Source organism: Pongo pygmaeus, chromosome 6 (genome assembly GCF_028885625.2).
Source record: "Pongo pygmaeus isolate AG05252 chromosome 6, NHGRI_mPonPyg2-v2.0_pri, whole genome shotgun sequence".
Classification (NCBI taxonomy): Eukaryota; Metazoa; Chordata; class Mammalia; order Primates; family Hominidae; genus Pongo; species Pongo pygmaeus.
The window spans coordinates 8,685,825-8,702,013 of record NC_072379.2 but is presented as its reverse complement, the minus strand read 5'-3'; the positions used below and the strand labels follow the sequence as shown (position 1 = coordinate 8,702,013).

General features: G+C 47.5%; 2 protein-coding genes across 18 annotated transcripts in view; one reads left to right on the top strand and one right to left on the bottom strand.

The window, feature by feature from the left end:
* Positions 1–13,838, top strand: part of ZNF394 (zinc finger protein 394) — a 31,556-nt gene extending 17,718 nt beyond the window's left edge. For 3 of the 7 annotated variants that reach the window (XM_054497141.2, XM_054497146.2, XM_054497144.2), the window contains one exon: positions 729–954. In XM_054497141.2, coding sequence (XP_054353116.2) covers positions 729–758 — 30 coding nt within the window. In that variant the 3' untranslated portion in view covers positions 759–954. Of the gene's footprint in view, positions 1–728; positions 955–7,647; positions 9,253–10,610 lie in introns of those variants that run through there. The other 4 variants (XR_010127030.1, XR_010127029.1, XR_010127031.1 and 1 more) reach the window with 3 other exon arrangements.
* Positions 94–14,437, bottom strand: ZNF789 (zinc finger protein 789). 11 transcript variants are annotated; one of them, XM_054497152.2, is made up of 6 exons: positions 14,154–14,420; positions 11,547–11,687; positions 11,030–11,107; positions 7,717–7,843; positions 3,561–3,674; positions 94–1,216 (listed from the first exon to the last, which is right to left on the bottom strand). In XM_054497152.2, exons 2-6 carry the CDS (start codon positions 11,685–11,687, stop codon positions 204–206), a joined length of 1,473 nt encoding a protein of 490 aa, XP_054353127.1. In that variant the 5' UTR covers positions 14,154–14,420; the 3' UTR covers positions 94–203. The 11 variants fall into 11 exon arrangements, 10 of the variants coding, with proteins under 10 accessions (XP_054353127.1, XP_063524213.1, XP_054353128.1 ...); XM_063668143.1 differs by having other exon boundaries at positions 14,275–14,420; XR_010127032.1 differs by lacking the exon at positions 94–1,216 and adding an exon at positions 3,851–3,965 and having other exon boundaries at positions 3,654–3,674; positions 14,154–14,437.
* Positions 14,438–16,189: the final 1,752 nt, after the last annotated feature.

The window sequence follows — 16,189 nt, the reverse complement described above, 5'->3', positions numbered from 1 at the left end:
TGTAGAGACGGGATCTCACTGTGTTGCCCAGGCTAACATTTCCTTTTAAGCGTTTCTTCACTACAGATTGGCTACACAAAGAGGGCTCCCATAGAAAAACCCTTTGTTACATTTATTGCTTTTCATGGAAACAATCATGTGATACACACTTGAAGTAGAGGTTTATAAGTTCTAGTCCTCCAATGACTGTTTTCCAGTTAATATCATGTGGATATCTGTCCTTTGTGAGTGCCCTGGTGCTTAATAAAGCTTGTGTGCCACTTGAAAGATTTTCCACAGATGACACATTGGTAGGGTTGGCTTCCAGTGTGAATGACCTGATGTCGAAAAAGATTCCTCTTAAAACTAAACGTTTTCCCACATTCTCCACATTGAAAGAATTCCTCCTTTGTATGGATTCTTTGATGCTGAATGAGATCCACATTCCGACCAAAGGACTGTCCACATTCACTGCATTTATGGGTGTTCGGTTTACTGTGAATCTGTTGATGACATAGAAGGGTTGAATGCCGGCCAAAGGCTTTTCCACACTCAAGGCATTTATGGCGTTTTTCTCCACTGTGGATCACCTGATGTCGAATAAGGGTTGAATTCTGACTAAACGTTTTTTCACATTTGCTACATTTATAGGGTTTTTCTTTGGTGTGAATCCTCTTATGTTCAACAAGATACGCGAGCTGCCGAAAACACTTTCCACAGTCATGACATCTGTATGGCTTGTTTTGCAGGTGACACTGTTTATGGACCGTAAGAGCTGATCGCTGTCTGAAGGCTTGCCCACAGACCTTACACTCAAAAGGATTCTCTAAAAAGTGAATTCTTTGATGTTGATCAAACCATGCCTTACGCCTAATGACTTTTCCACATTCACTGCATTCATAAGACTTTGCTCTTGTGAGAATTTGCTCGTGCCCCAAAAGCAAAGATCTTTGATTGAAGGGTTTGCCATCCTCATCATATCTGCCCTGCTTCCACCTTGTTTGTGCGTTCTGGTCTTGAATAAGGTTAAGGTTTTGAAGGAAGCCCCTGCTGTATTCATCACCACTAGTAGGGAAAGTAAGCCTGCAACTGTCCACAAATTCTTTACACTTATGTAACTTTTTTGAAAGTTTCTCAGCTGATTCCTGCATTACCACTGATATCTTATATGAGTCTAAATCTTCAGAAAATTTCTGTTTTGGAGTTAACTTTTTCATCTTGTGTCTGGCTTCAGAACCTAGCCAAATAACAAGAAAAGATGTAAATGACCTATCCACTGCAGAAGAAAAAAAGGAAGAGAAGGCAACTGTTAGGGGTCTAGGACAATCAAATGAAGCTAAGAAGTGATCTCTTGTTTACATCATCAGACTCAAGAGGCCAAAACTCTGAAATTTTTTTTTGAGACGGAGTCTCTTTCTGTCGCCCAGGCTAGAGTGCAGTGGCATGATAGCTTACTGCACCCTCCGCCTCCTGGGTTCAAGTGATTCCCCTGCCTCAGCCTCCCGAGTAGCTGGGATTACAGATGCCAGCCATCATGCTCAGCTAATTTTTGTATTTTTAGTAGAGACGGGGTTTTACCATGTTGGTCAGGCTGGTCTCGAACTCCTGACCTCAGGTGATCCACCTGCCTCAGCCTCCCAAAGTGCTGGGATTACAGGCATGAGCCACCGCACCAAGCCCAAAATTCTGAATTTCATTGGACTCTTCACTCTCCTAACAAAAAGAGCTCTCGGCACCAACAAACTCACTAAAAATGTACAGGAGTGTGTATGCCAGAGAATGTGAGAGCAGAGCCCATCACCATTATTAGAAAAACAACTTACTCTAGGTACTCAGTGGTGCCAAATAAATATCAAAGAGGTAGCATGTTATGCTTCAAGATACACACTTTTTGTTTGAGACATGCCCAGGCCAGAGTGCAGTGGCATGATCTCAACTCATTGCAACCTCCACTTCCTGGGTTCAAGAGATTCTCGTGCCTTAGCCTCCTGAGTAGCTGGGATTATAGGCATACACTACCATGCCCGGCTAGTTTTGGTATTTTTAGTAGAGATGATATTTCGCCACGTTGGCCAGGCTGGTCTCAAACTCCTGGCCTCAAGCGATCTGCCCGTCTCGGCCTCCAAAAGTGCTGGGATTACAGGTGTGAGCCACGGTACCCAGCCTAGATACACGTTTTTAATAACTCTAGGTGAAACATCTGCTTAAAAATGGACAAAGTATAGGATAGAATAGAAAAGGAACCAGAGGGAAGTAGGGACAAAAGCCAACTGAATAGAGCAATGGGTCTCAACTAGGGGTGAACAGGGTTTGGACAATGTCTGGAGACATTTCTCGTTGTCACACCTGGGGAGGTTCAACTGGCATCTAGTGGATGCAGGCCAGGGCTGCTACTCAACATCCTAAAATGCACAGGACATGCCCCCATCCTGCCCCCAAAGAATTCGTCAGCCCAAAACGTCAGTAGTGCCATGGAGGAGAAACCTTGGATGTGAAAAACAGGAGCAGCTGCATAGGGACACAGTAAGTAGAAAAATCCAGATATGTCAGGAAATATGGGAGTAATATGAAAACAAAACAAAGCAAGGGAACAAGAGGCAGCACACAGAGAGGACAAGTAATGAGGGTGGAATCAAGGGGCATCTAGGGTGCCCTAAGAGCTGTCACTTAGAAAACACTAGAGCATCTGCGTCAGAGCAGCACTTTTTCCTGCAGGAGAGACAGGATAAGCATTCTAGACTTGAAGTCAAACCCCAGTGTCCACCTCCCAACTGTGAGAGTCCTTTATTGAGACAGTCTTGCTCTGTCACCCAGGCTGGAGTACAGTCATGTAATCTCAGCTCACTGCAACCTCTGCCTCCCAGGCTCAAGCAGTCGTCGCACCTCAGACTCCTGAGTAGCTGGGACTACAGGCATGCGCCACCACACCCGGCTTAAATTTGTATTTTTTGTAGAGATGGGGTTTCACCATGTCACCCAGGGTGATCCTGAACGCCTGGGCTCAAGTGATCCTCCTGCCTCTGCCTCCCAAAGTGCTGGGATTACCAGTGTGAGCCCCCATACCAGGCCTGTGTGATATATATATATATATATATTTTTTTAATTGAGACAGAGTCTTGCTCTGTCACCCAGGCTGGAGTGCAGTGGCACAATCTCGGCTCACTGCAGCCTCTGCCTCCCAGGTTCCGGCGATTCTCCTGCCTCAGCCTCCCAGGTAGCTGGGATTACAGGCACACGCCACCACGCGTGGCTAATTTTTGTATTTTCAGTAGAGACGGGGTTTCACCATGTTGGCCAGGCTGGTCAACTCCTGGCCTCAGGTGATCCGCCCGACTTGGCCTCCCAAAGTAGGATTACAGGAATGCGCCACCGCGTCCAGCCAAGATTTCTTAATCTTAGTTTCTTCGTCTGGGAAATGGGGATGCCGATCTTCCTCCCACTTCACAGGGCAGTAGGGATGAAGAAGTGGGATAATATATGCCCAGCACCTGGCTCAGCGTCTGGCACACAAAAGGGGCTTCACTAACGTGCCTTCCCTTCCTCTTCCTGATTCCACTCGCCTGGGTCTCTTCCTCACCCACCTGGGCAAGCACTACCGGAAGCCTTCCTATTCCCAGCTCTCGGTAGATCCAGGATCCATTGCTCGTCCCAGTTCTCCAGCTGACAGATCACCTCAGGTTTGGGAAACTGAAATCCTACTCATGGGGAAGTAAATGGGATGTGGCCGTTAGTGAGTTACAGAGACATGGCCCGGGGCTCAGTGGCAAGCAGAGATAAGGACAATAATCAAAAGCGGTGGTGAGAATAGAGATTGGCACAATCTTTGTAAATATCTGGCAGTCTTTATTGAAAGCCTGAACAATGTTCATACCTTTGGCTGTGGTCATTTCACTCTTAGAAATATAGCCTAAAGTACAATTGCAACCAAGATGAATGTGCCAGAGACGTTCAGCACAGTGGTATTGCAGCATCAAACTGGAAATAAACTGAATATCAAAAGGGAACAATTAAATCAAGCGTAGCACATTAATGCGATGAAGGCACAAGTATTAGGCAGATACTAAAAATCCTTGTATTCAATTGTTTATTTTTTTTATTTTTGAGACAGAGTCTTGCTCTGTCACCCAGGCTGGAGTGACAATCTCGGCTCACTGCAACCTCTGCCTCCCAGGATCAAGTAATTCTTCTGCCTCAGCCTCCCAAGTAGCTGGAACTACAGGCACAGCGCCCCCACGCTTTGCTAAGTTTTGTATTTTCATTAGAGATGGGGTTTCACCATGTTAGCCAGGCTGGTCTCAAATTCCTGACCTCAGGTGATCCACCCGCCTCGGCCTCCCAAAGTGCTGGGATTACAGGCTTGAGCCACTGTACTTAGCCAACTATTTATTAATTTATAAATTTATTTATTTATTTATTTTGAGATGGAGTCTCTGCTCTGTCGCCCCCACCCGGCTAATTTTTGTATTTTTTTAATTTTATTATTTTTTTTTTTTGAGATGGAGTTTCACTCCTGTCATCCAGGATGGAGTGCACTGGCACCATCTCTGCTCACTGCAACCTCCGCCTCCCGGGTTCAAGTGATTCTCCTGCCTCGGCCTCCCAAGTAGCTGGAATTACAGGCATGTGGCCACCACGCCCAGCTAATTTTTGCATTTTTAGTAGAGACGAGGTTTCACCATGTTGGCCAAGCTGGTCTCGAACTCCTGACCTCAGGTGATCCACCTGTCTCGGCCTCCCAAAGTGTTGGGATTACAGGCGTGAGCCACCGTGCCTGGCCCAACTATTTATTAAAATAGAAAAACACTGCCTATATATTTTAAAGCAGAATACAAAACTCATGTATAGCATGATCCAAATTTTTGTTTTTTTTGAGACGGAGTTTTGCTCTTGTTGCCCAGGCTAGAGTGCAATGGCACAATCTCGGCTCACCACAACCTCAGCCTCCCGGGTTCAAGCGTTCTCTCCTGCCTCAGCCTCCGGAATAGCTGAGATTACAGGCATGTGCCACCACGCCCGACTAATTTTGTATTTTTAGTAGAGACAGGGTTTCTCCATGTTGCTCAGGCTGGTCTCGAACTCCCGACCTCAGGTGATCCGCCCGCCTTGACCTCCCTCCCTAAGTGCTGGGATTACAGGTGTGAGCCACTATGCCTGACCCCAAATTTTGTTTTAAAAAACTATGTAGTGTGTATGTTATGTGTGTGTGTGTAAGTAATTAATACAGTTTGAACATCCCTAATCCAAAATGCTCCCAAATCCGAAACTTTCTGAGCGCTAACCTGACCAAAGTGGAGAGTTCCACACCTGACCTCATGTGACCAGTGGCAGTCAAAACGCAGGTGCACAACACACAGTTAATTCAGCCTTCCCCAGGGAAAAATAAAGGGACCTTCAAGCTACATGTCTGAGGTGTATATGAAACATAAGTGAATTTCTTGTCAGATCCTCAAATTATCTTATTATATATTTATGAGTATTCCAAAATAAAAAAAAAAAAAATCCGAAATCCAAAACACTTTTGGTCCCCAGCATTTTGGATAAGGGATCCTTTCCCTGTAATAGACACATAGACAGACTGGGAAAAAGTAAACCAAAATGTTAATAACAAGAGTTACTTCTGGAAAGTAGGCCTGCAGGTGATTTTTATTATCTACTCTATTTACTGATGTATTTTCCAAAATTTCTGTAATGAAAATTATTTTTAGAACTAGTAAAATCCATAAAAGAAGGCAGTGATATAGTAAAGAAGCACTCTCAGCTGGGCGCGGTGGCTCACACCTGTAATCCCAGCACTTTGGGAGGCTGAGGTGGGCAGGTCACCTGAGATCGGGAGTTCGAGACCAGCCTGACCAACATGGCGAAACCCCGTCTCTACTAAAAATACAAAATTAGCTAGGTGTGGTGGCGCATGCCTGTAATCCCAGCTACTCAGGAGGCTGAGGCAGGAGAAATCACTTGAACCGGGAGGCAGAGGTTGTGGTGAGCTGAGATCACGCCATTGTACTCCAGCCTGGGCAACAAGAGCGAAACTTTGTCTCAAAAAAAAAAAAAAAAAAAAAGAAGCACTCTCAAATGTTACTATGTTACTATTGGATACGCAAAACAGTACAAAGTTTGTGGAAGAATCATTCAGTAATCAATAAAGATTAAAGTGCCATCTCATTTAACTTCAAAGTTCTGATTTTAGGAAAGTATCTTGGGAAATGATCAAAAATTCATACAAAGATTTATACTCAGAAATATCTATTCAAACATTATAAATACACAAGCAAACCAACGAACAAAAACAAAGCCAAGCTCAATGTCCCCACATGGGAAAACAATGAAATATTATTATGGACCACACAATGGAATTATATTATGCTCGTTTACTGATTCTGTGGGGAAATGCTGATACAATAATGTTAAATTTAAAACAGATTACAGGATTACACACAGAATATGCTCAGCTACTTTTGTAAAGGCATAGGAAAAAAAGACTGGCAGGAAACCTTCCAAAATATTAACAGTGTTACCCATGAACACTTTCCTCTTCTCCTCCTCCTTTTCTATGCCTTCCATGTACTTATGTATGCTCTTGTAATGCTTTTAAAGGGAAAATTAAAATTATAAAAATCCAGAGGTGGGTGGACAATCCCACAAGAGGTGGTCAAGACTCTGTGCTAAGAGTATCAGTGCAAGGGTTAAACATGTGGCCCCAGAAAGAAAACTAGCAAGGCAACTCCCACAGTGGGAGACTACAGTGGAATAGGACAGGGTAGGCTCCTGAAAAGAATGGAAGCAGTGAAGGTTCAGAAATGAAGTTGGTTGAAAATCATTTCCTGAGCACCCACTAACGTTACACACCAAGAAGTTACCCATTTCCAGAGAAAAGAAAGAAAAAGACTTTCAAGAGCATAAGAAGTGAGCCTTTGGAATGTAAATCTACCATAATTCTCAACTCCTGGAGGTCTTACAGATGAGGAACACGGGGTGAGAGTGAAGGATGCATGAAGTGTCTTGGTCTGAGCCCTAACACAACATGACTATTCACTGTCCCCAGTCCCTTATGTGAAACCCTTAGGACCAGATGTGTTTCAGGAATCAGAATTTTTCCAATTTCAGAAAGGTGACCTGCTGTAAATATTTTACATAACCTATCATCCCCAGTAGGGTTTGGAGTGGTGCCCTCAAATACACTGTTATTTTTGTTGTTTTGTTTTGAGACGGAGTCTCGCTCTGTCACCCAGGCTAGAATGCAGCGGCATGATCTCGGCTCAATGCAACCTCTGCCTCCCAGGTTCAAGCGATCCTCTGCCTCAGCCTCCCAAGTAACTGGGACTACAAGTGTGCACCACCACACCAGGCTAATTTTCGCATCTTAAGTAGAGATGGGTTTCACCATATTGGCCAGGCTGGTCTCGAACTACTGACCTCATGTCATCCACCTGCCTCGGATTCCCAAAGTGCTGGGATTACAGGTGTGAGCCACCGCACCTGACCTACGCTGTTATTTCTGAAGTTGGGTATACAGATATGCACACCAGTTGGAAAAATAAAGACAATAAATGGTTTCCTATAGGATGAAGTCAGGTTTCACTGTGGTGATGTCTGGTCAGGGCTTGTAGCCACACGAGTTATGAAAAAAACTTTCGGTTTTCACCGCTTTTTCTGATTCTGGAATTGCAGATAAGGGACTAAGGGCTTGCACAGACACTCAGAACACAGACAAAGCCCAATCTTCAAGCCGTGTCCTACCCAGCAAGACCATGTTCCTGTAGTTCTCCAACATCACATCTCGGTAGAGGTCCTTCTGACCCCAGCTGAGGTGGCCCCACTCCTCTCTGGTGAAGTACATCGCCACATCCTCAAACGAGAGCAGCTCCTGGAAAAGTAGCTGATAAAGGTAACTGCAATTCTTAAAATAACTTACGCGCAATGATTATTCCACGGCTGAGGAAACCGAGGTTTGGGAGGTAAAGAGTGTGGGCCAAGGGCACCCAGTTCATAAGGAATATATTCAGGGCTCCTTTCAGGCCTGATGGCCCTCAGGCCAGACATGTGCTGGCTTCCATGCCACGGGGTCGATACAATTAATCTCTAAAGGGCCAGATGGTAAATATTTTAGGCTTTTCAGGCCCTCTGGTCTCTGTTCCAGTTCCTCAAATCAACAATCTGAGGAACGGCCTTTGTGTTGGAGCACAAAAGCAGCCGTGGACAAGTAAGCGAATGGGCACAGCTGTGTTTCAGGGAAACTTTACCAAGCGGTTCAGGGCAGTTTGCTGACCGCTGCTCTATAAAAATAACCTATTGCTTCTGCCCCAGGTTCCTTAGGAAAGAGATGAGGTCACTGGGGGGTTGGTTAATGTGCAGACTATTTACAAAGGGATGAACAGTCTCAATGAACATGAACAAGAAATGTGGAAGCTCGCAGGTCCTGGCCACCCTGGGGAACCAGGGCCTGCTAGGTCTGAAGGGGTAAGGTGGGGACGGCTGCTGGAGCCCAGAAGGCTGCTGGAAGGGGAGCAAGACTGCAGCTACGACCGAACAGGATGCAGCCACACCCATCCCACAGCCCAGTGGGGAGGGAGCCGTGGGAAGAGAAACCCAACCTGTTTTCCCCAGGCCTCCGGCGCCCTGTCCCCCGTCCTCCAACCCTCTTCATCCCATTGCCACAAGCCAAGCAGATGCCGGAGACCAGGGGAGCCCGTTGCTGGAGAATATAAAAGGTACAGACCAAGGCGCAGACGCCTGGGGAGCATATCCAGAGTGGGCAACAGTGGACACAGCACAGTGAGCACAGGGACATTACATCTGCAAGTGACTGCCCCCTCCAGTGGGCTGAGCACTGAAGCTGCCACACTCTCCCTCCCACACCACTGCAGCCCTCGGGGCAAAGGGGCCCAGCGGCTGTCTACACACTCCCTGCTCTCACAAGACACTGCATGGGTTCAGAGGGGATGTGTGCAGGGAAAGGGCAAACGTTCGCTGTCCTATAAGTGGTCAGTAACAGGAAATGCCCACCCCCATCCTGACACCATCCTGAGAAGCTTCACATAGCTCCCCTCTGCAGGCAGACACCAGAACCTCCCAAATTATACGGACTTTCTTTCCTGCCTATCAAACCTGAATTCCACTGCTACGGTTGCAGGCCCTTTCTCACCATTATCCAGAGTGTCACTCTTTTACCAGAGCTGCGCTGCCATGTCCTCAATCTGACCTACTCAGCCATCTGCATTCCTGCACCTGCACAAGGTTAACAAGCATGGGAATAAAATGGCTTCATCTCCCAGAGTCATTGTGGTATGGTAACTCCTCTCCTAACATCCGCAATAGGTTCTTGGAAACTGATTTTTAGCAAAAGTATGTACAGCAGCAGGTCCTTGAATAACTTTGTTTCACTGTAACACTGATGGAAAAAAAAAGGTTTTGATATACATAGTTTCCCTTAAAGTTGCAGTTTCCAAGAACCCATCAACAGCTAGGACTTGTACATTGATAGTTGGGCACCAAATGTTGCTTAAAAGTTCCATTTTTTGTTTGTTTGGATTTTTTTTTTTTTTTTTTTTTTTTTTTTGAGACAGTTTCGCTCTTGTTGCCCAGGCTAGAGTACAATGGCACGATCTCGGCTCACTGCAACCTCCACCTCCTCGGTTCAAGTGATTCTCCTGCCTCAGCTTCCCAAGTAGATGGGATTATAGGCATGCACCACTACACCCAGCTAATTTTTGTATTTTTAGTAGAGATGGAGTTTCACTATAGGTTGGCCAGGCTGGTCTCAAACTCCTGACCTCAGGCAATCCACCAACCTCAGCCTCCCAAAGTGCTGGGATTCCAGGCATGAGCCACTGGGCCTCTCCTTTCTTTCAAACTCAGTCTCTTCTAGGCTGGGCGCGGTGGCTCACACCTGGATTCCCAGCACTTTGGGAGGCCAAGGCTGGTGGATGGCTCCAGCCAAGAGTTCAAGAACAACCTGGGCAACATGGTGAAACCCTGTCTCTACAAAAAATACAAAAAGTAACCAGGCGTGGTGGCATGTACCTGTGGTCCCAACTACTTGGGAGGCTGAGGTGGGAGGATCACCTGAGCCTGGGAAGGTCAAGGCTGCCATGAGCCACGATCATGCCACTGCATTCCAGCCTGGGTGACAGAGTGAGACTCCATCTCAAAAGACAAAACACAAGCTGGGCGCAGTGGCTCACGCCTGTAATCCCAGCACTGGCTCACGCCTGTAATCCCAGCACGCTGGGAGGCTGAGGTGGGTGGATTACGAGGTCAAGAGATCGAGACCATTCTGGCCAACATGGTGAAACCCCGTCTCTACTAAAAGTATAAAAATTAGCTGGGCGTGGTGGCACTCGCCTGTAGTCCCAGCTACTCGGGAGGCTGAGGCAGGATAATCACTTGAACCCGGGAGGCGGTGGATGCAGTGAGCTGAGATCGCGCCACTGCACTCCAGCCTGACAACAGAGTGAGACTCCGTCAAAAAAAAAAAAAAGACAAAACAACTCAGTCTCTTCTAATCACCCTCCATAATGCTACAAATTCAATAACTGACCTTCCATTATACCCTTTCATAAGAACAGTTCAGAATTTATTATGAGAAGTTCCTTACACGTCTATCTCTCTAATCAGGTTGTAATCTCCTACAGGTAAGAGTTGATCTCTCAGCACAGAAAACAGCACCTGGAGTGTACAGCAGTAGGTGCACAATAATGCTCACAGACAGAAACAATGGGCAACTACTACAGTAATAAGAGCAACAACTTAACACAGTGCTAAACGAGTAACCAGATACTGCACAAAGGACTTCACAGGGTGTTTTTCATTGAATCTTCACAACTCGCTGTGATAGGCACTCTCACTGACCCATTTTACAGAAAAGAAAACTGGACCCGGAGTGTTTATGTAACTTGCTGAGGGAGCCCATGTGACTCCAGAGGCTAAGCTCTCTACATCGCACTGTCTAAGAAGGAAAACTCCCCACATTGATCAAGAGGGCTCAGTCTGAGGAAGGAGCTGCTGGTGGCAGTGACTATGCTGACGAAGCAGAGGGGGAGGCACAGCTCACCTTCCCCCTGGCTGGTGGGAACATGGCTTCCACGGCCTGGTCTTTTGCAAGGGGTGGGATCCTGGGCGTCGGGCTGAGCTGGAGAAGAAAAAAAGTTAGTCAGTAAGGCCAGCCCTAATTTGAAGCTCTCTTGGTTGGCAGATCTGGGACCAGGAATTCCAACGGGGCCCACAGACAAAGCTTAATACAAAGTCCCTGTGTTTGGTGTTGGAACATGTGATGAAATGCATGAGCCGCTACAGTAAGTCTAGGAATTTCAATTTCCCAAGCTCTATCCAAGAGAACCTGCAGCCCTGCCCTCCCCTTCTCCCTAGAACATGTCATCCTCAGCACCTCATATACAAAGGGACAGCAGATAGACCACATATAAACATAGCACTCTGGCCAGGCACGGTGGCTCACGCCTATAATCCCAGCACTTTGGGAGGTTGAGGCGGGTGGATCACGAGGTCAGAAGATGGAGACCATGCTGGCCAACATGGTGAAAGTCCTTCTCTACTAAAATACAAAAAATTACCTGGGCGAGGTGGCATGCGCCTGTAGTCCCAGCTACTTGGGAGGCTGAGGCAGGAGAATCGCTTGAACCTGGGAGGTGGAGGTTGCAGTGAACTGAGATTGTACCACTGTACTCCAGCCTGGTGACAGAGCAAGACTCCATCTCAAAAAAAAAAAAAAAAAAAAAGAAAAATAGCACTCTGATCCACACCCTGCAGCAACCAGCTCTGGAAGCCAAACCATAGCCTCTGAGGCATGAGCCCCAAATCGGGACTTGATCAATAACAGCTTTATCCAAAATTTTGCTCCCCACTCCCTTTAATTTAGGACCAACAGGGGAAAGCCAAATACTCCCCTCCCCTATCACACAGGATGTCCGAGTCTAGTTATCCTAGGGATTCTAGTTCACCAGCTTTTCTTTCTCTAAATCTACTTACGTTATTTCCAACCCTGGTCCTACAGCCAGCTTCACCTGCTGACAAGCCCCCTCCGAAAGTGTTCTGAAGGGGTCACTCAACCCTCACCTCTAGCCTGGTGATTTGCTAGCAGGATTCAGCAACAGTAACAATTACAGACTTGCTTTTTTTTTTTTTTTTTAAACAGAGTTTCACTCTTGTGCAGGCTGGAGTACAATGGTGTGATTTCTGCTCACTGCAACCTCCGCCTCCCGGGTTCAAGCGATTCTCCTGCCTCAGCCTCTGGAAGTAGCTGGGATTACAGGCGCCCGCCGCCATGCCCAGCTACTTTTTTTGTATTTTTAGTTGAGATGGGGTTTCACCATGTTGGTCACGCTGGTCTTGAACTCCTGACCTCAGGTTATCCATCCACCTCAGCCTCCCAAAGTGCTGGGATTACAGGCGTGAGCCACTGCGCCCAGCCTACAGACTTGCTTTCTAACTCAGGATGAATTTTAATGAAATTCACTTTCATTTTAATGGATGCCCCTCAAACACAGTTCACCTTCCCTGAAAACAGTTTAGAAGACCCTTTGCCTTTTTTTTTTTTTTTTTTGAGGAGTCTCCCTCTATCACCCAGGCTGGAGTGCAGTGGTGTAATCATGGCTCACTGTAGCTTCCAACTCCTGGGCTTAAGCAATGCTCCTGCCTCAGTCTCCTAAGTAGATGGGACTGCAAGAGTGCACCACCATGCCCAGCTGTTTGTAGTTTTTTTGTAGGTGGGGCCTTGCTATGTTGCCCAGGGTGGACCCTCTGCCTTTTAAGCAAAGAGGTACACTCTAAAAACTATCCTGATCAATGGCTCCAAGGCTGGAGCAAAGGCTTCATCCCTTTCATTCTCTACACCAAACTTGTCCAAACCTCAGCCTGTGGGCCGCATATGGCCCAGGACAACTTTGAATCCAACCCAACACAAATTCGTAAACTTTCTTAAAACCTTATGAGATTGTTTTGCGATTTTTTTTTTAGCTCATCAGCTATTTTTAGTGTTTGTGTATTTTATGTGTAGTCCAAGACAATTCTTCTCCCAATGTGGCCCAGGGAAGCCAAGAGATTGGATACCCCTGCACTACGTTTACTGACTATGTTTGTGAAGGCTGTGCATCTGAATGTCAGACTTGCTAATGAAAAATTAAATGGAGACCATGTTTTGGGTACGGCCCTAGGCCAACCACCCACAGCCACGTAAGGCATTTAAAATACACTGATTGCTCCCTTGAGTTCAGGAGTTGGAGACTGCAGTGAGCTATGATGGCACCACTACACTCCACCCTGGGTAACAGAGCAAGACCCTGTCTCTCTTAAAAACAACAGGCCGGGCGCGGTGGCTTATGCCTGTAAATCCCAGCACTTTGGGAGGCCGAGGCGGGTGGATCACGAGGTCAGGAGTTCAAGACCAGCTTGGCCAACATAGTGAAATCCAGTCTCTACTAAAAATACAAAAATTAGCCAGGCATGGCGGCGCGTGCCTGTAGTCCCAGCTACTCGGGAGGCTGAGGCAGGAGAATCGCTTGAACCCGGGAGTTGGAGGTTGCAGTGAGTCGAGATTGGGCCATTGTACTCCAGACTGGGCAACAGTAACACTTCGTCTCAAACACAACAGCAACAACAATTCTTTATTTCCCTGCGAAGTGTGCGCTGACCAGGAAGGAAGCTTTTTTCTCGTCTGCATGATAAACTGAACCAATCAGCTACAGATGCAAGGCTGATCCAGCTCGACTTACCCTAGAAGGAATGCAAGTTGATAATGGCCAATTACAATCAAGATCACTGCACTTCCTCATTTAGCTTTCCAAGCTGCCATTGGAACAATTTGCCAGCTGTTCCTCTGCATGCACAATAAACTCTTAAAACTTTAACTGGAAGGGACTGTTAACTTTTGACAAAATCCAAAATGCCGCTTCACAATCACGTGAACACCTTCCACTGACAACCACGGCTCATCTCCCACTCTAACAAAACCAAGTCCAGGCGTTCACCAGCCATTCATTCTTCGGACTTTGCTCCTCTCGCTGCCGAAGACTTGACACGGCCAAAAATACTCAAAAGCCGGTGCCACGGGCCCCGAGAGCCGCCGCACAGGCCCGGACCGTCCCCTGCGAGCCGGGGGTCTCCGCAGTGGCCTCCCCCCCGCACCCACGCCCCCCACAACACTCGTTTCCTTCTCCCCAAACCTGCTGACGGCTCCGAATCTCCGCCAAGCCGCCTCCACCAGGGGCTGGGCTCTCCTCTCGGGGTTCCCGGGCCCGACCCGAGGTCGGTCTGGTCCGCGCCCCTCGGCGAATTACCCCTTACCCGAGCAACAGACACAAACACTCTGGCAGCCTCAGAGCCTCTCGCTGGCTCCACCTGCGCGCGCCGAGCAAAGCGTCCCTGCCAGCAGCCCCTCTAGGACCGCGGAGGCTTCGCGACTCTCTTGTCAGACAGAGAGTGGCGCCCGCGTGAGTGGGCCCGAACCAATCAACGGCCGCCCTCCCCGCCCAGACCAATCAACGGCCGGAGACAGCACCGGGAGAGTCACGTGATGGGCAGGGCCCCGCCCCCCCGTTTAATCATAATTTAGAATTATTCTATGATTGAAGAGCGACACAATTCGTTTCTTTGGCTGTGTGTTTGTGGAGGGGAGTAAGGTTATCAGACAAAAGAAGAAAAATGGGCCAGGCGCGGTGGCTTACGCCTTTGGAAGCACTTTGGAAGGCAGAGGCCGGCGGATCAGGTCAAGAGATTTAGATCATCCTGGCCAACATGGTGAAACCCCTTCTCTACTAAAAATACAAAAAAATTGCCGGGCGCGGTGGCTCACGCCTGTAATCCCAGCACTCTGGGAGGCCGAGGCAGGTGGATCAACTGAGGTCGGGAGTTCGAGACTAGCCTGACCAACATGGAGAAACCTGTCTCTACTAAAAATACAAATAAAATTAGCCGGGCATGGTGGTGCCTGCCTGTAATCCCGGCTACTCGGGAGGCTGAGGCAGGAGAAGTGCTTGAACCCGGGAGGCGGAGGTTGCAGTGAGCCGAGATTGCGCCACCGCACTCCAGCCTGGGTGACAGAGCGAGACTACGTCTCAAAAAAAAAAAAAAAAAAAAAAAAAATTAGCTGGGCATGGTGGCGGCGTGCCTGTAGTCCCAGCTACTCGGGAGGCTGAGGTAGGAGAATCACTTGAACTCGGGAGGCGGAGCTTGCAGTGAGCCGAGATCCCACCACTGCACTCCAGACTGGCGGCAGAGAATAAAATAAAATAAAATAACTAGATCTTAATTAAAAGGATAATTGTGTGGCTTATGTAAATTACCCCCAAAATACAGTTTTAATGTGAGTAAGGAGTTAATTTTTTTCTTTTTTTTTTTGAGACGGAGTCCTGCTCTCGCCCAGGCTGGAGTGCAGTGACGCGATCTTGGCTCACTGCAAGCTCCGCCTCCCGGGTTCACGCCATTCTCCTGCGTCAGCCTCCTGAGTAGCTGGGACTACAGGCGCCCGCCACCACGCCCAGCTAATTTTTTTTGTGTGTGTATTTTTAGTAGAGACGGGGTTTCACCATTTTGGCCAGGCTGGTCTCGAACTCCTGACCTCAAGTGATCCGCCTGCCTTGGCCTCCCAAGTTTTGTTTGTTTGTTTTTTCTTTATTTCTTCAAAACAAACAGGATACACGTGCAGAACGTGCAGCTTTGTTACATGTGCCATGGTGGTTTGCTGCACCTATTGACCCATCCTCTAAGTTCCCTCCCCTTACCCCCGACTCCCCAAAAGGCCCAGGTGTGTGTTGTCCGCCTCTCTGTGTCCATGCGTTCTCAATATTCAACTCCCACTTATGAATGAGAATATGCTGGGTTTGGTTTTCTGTTCCTGTGTTAGTTTGCTGAGGCTGATGGCATCCAACTTCATCCATGTCCCTGCAAAGGACAGGATCTCATTCCTTTTTATGGCTGCTTAATATTCCATGGTGTATATGTACCACATTTTCTTTATCCAGTCTACCATTGATGGGCATTTGGGTTGGTTCCATATTGTAAATAGTGTTGCAATAAACATACATGTGTTGGCTGAGTGCGGTGGCTCACGCCTGTAATTCCAGCACTTTGGGAGGTCAAGGCGGGCAGATTACCAGAGATCAGGAGTTCGAGACCAGCCTGGCCAACATGGTGAAACCCTGTCACAACTAAAAATACAAAAATTAGCCGGGCTTGGTGGTGGGAGTATGTAATCCCAGCT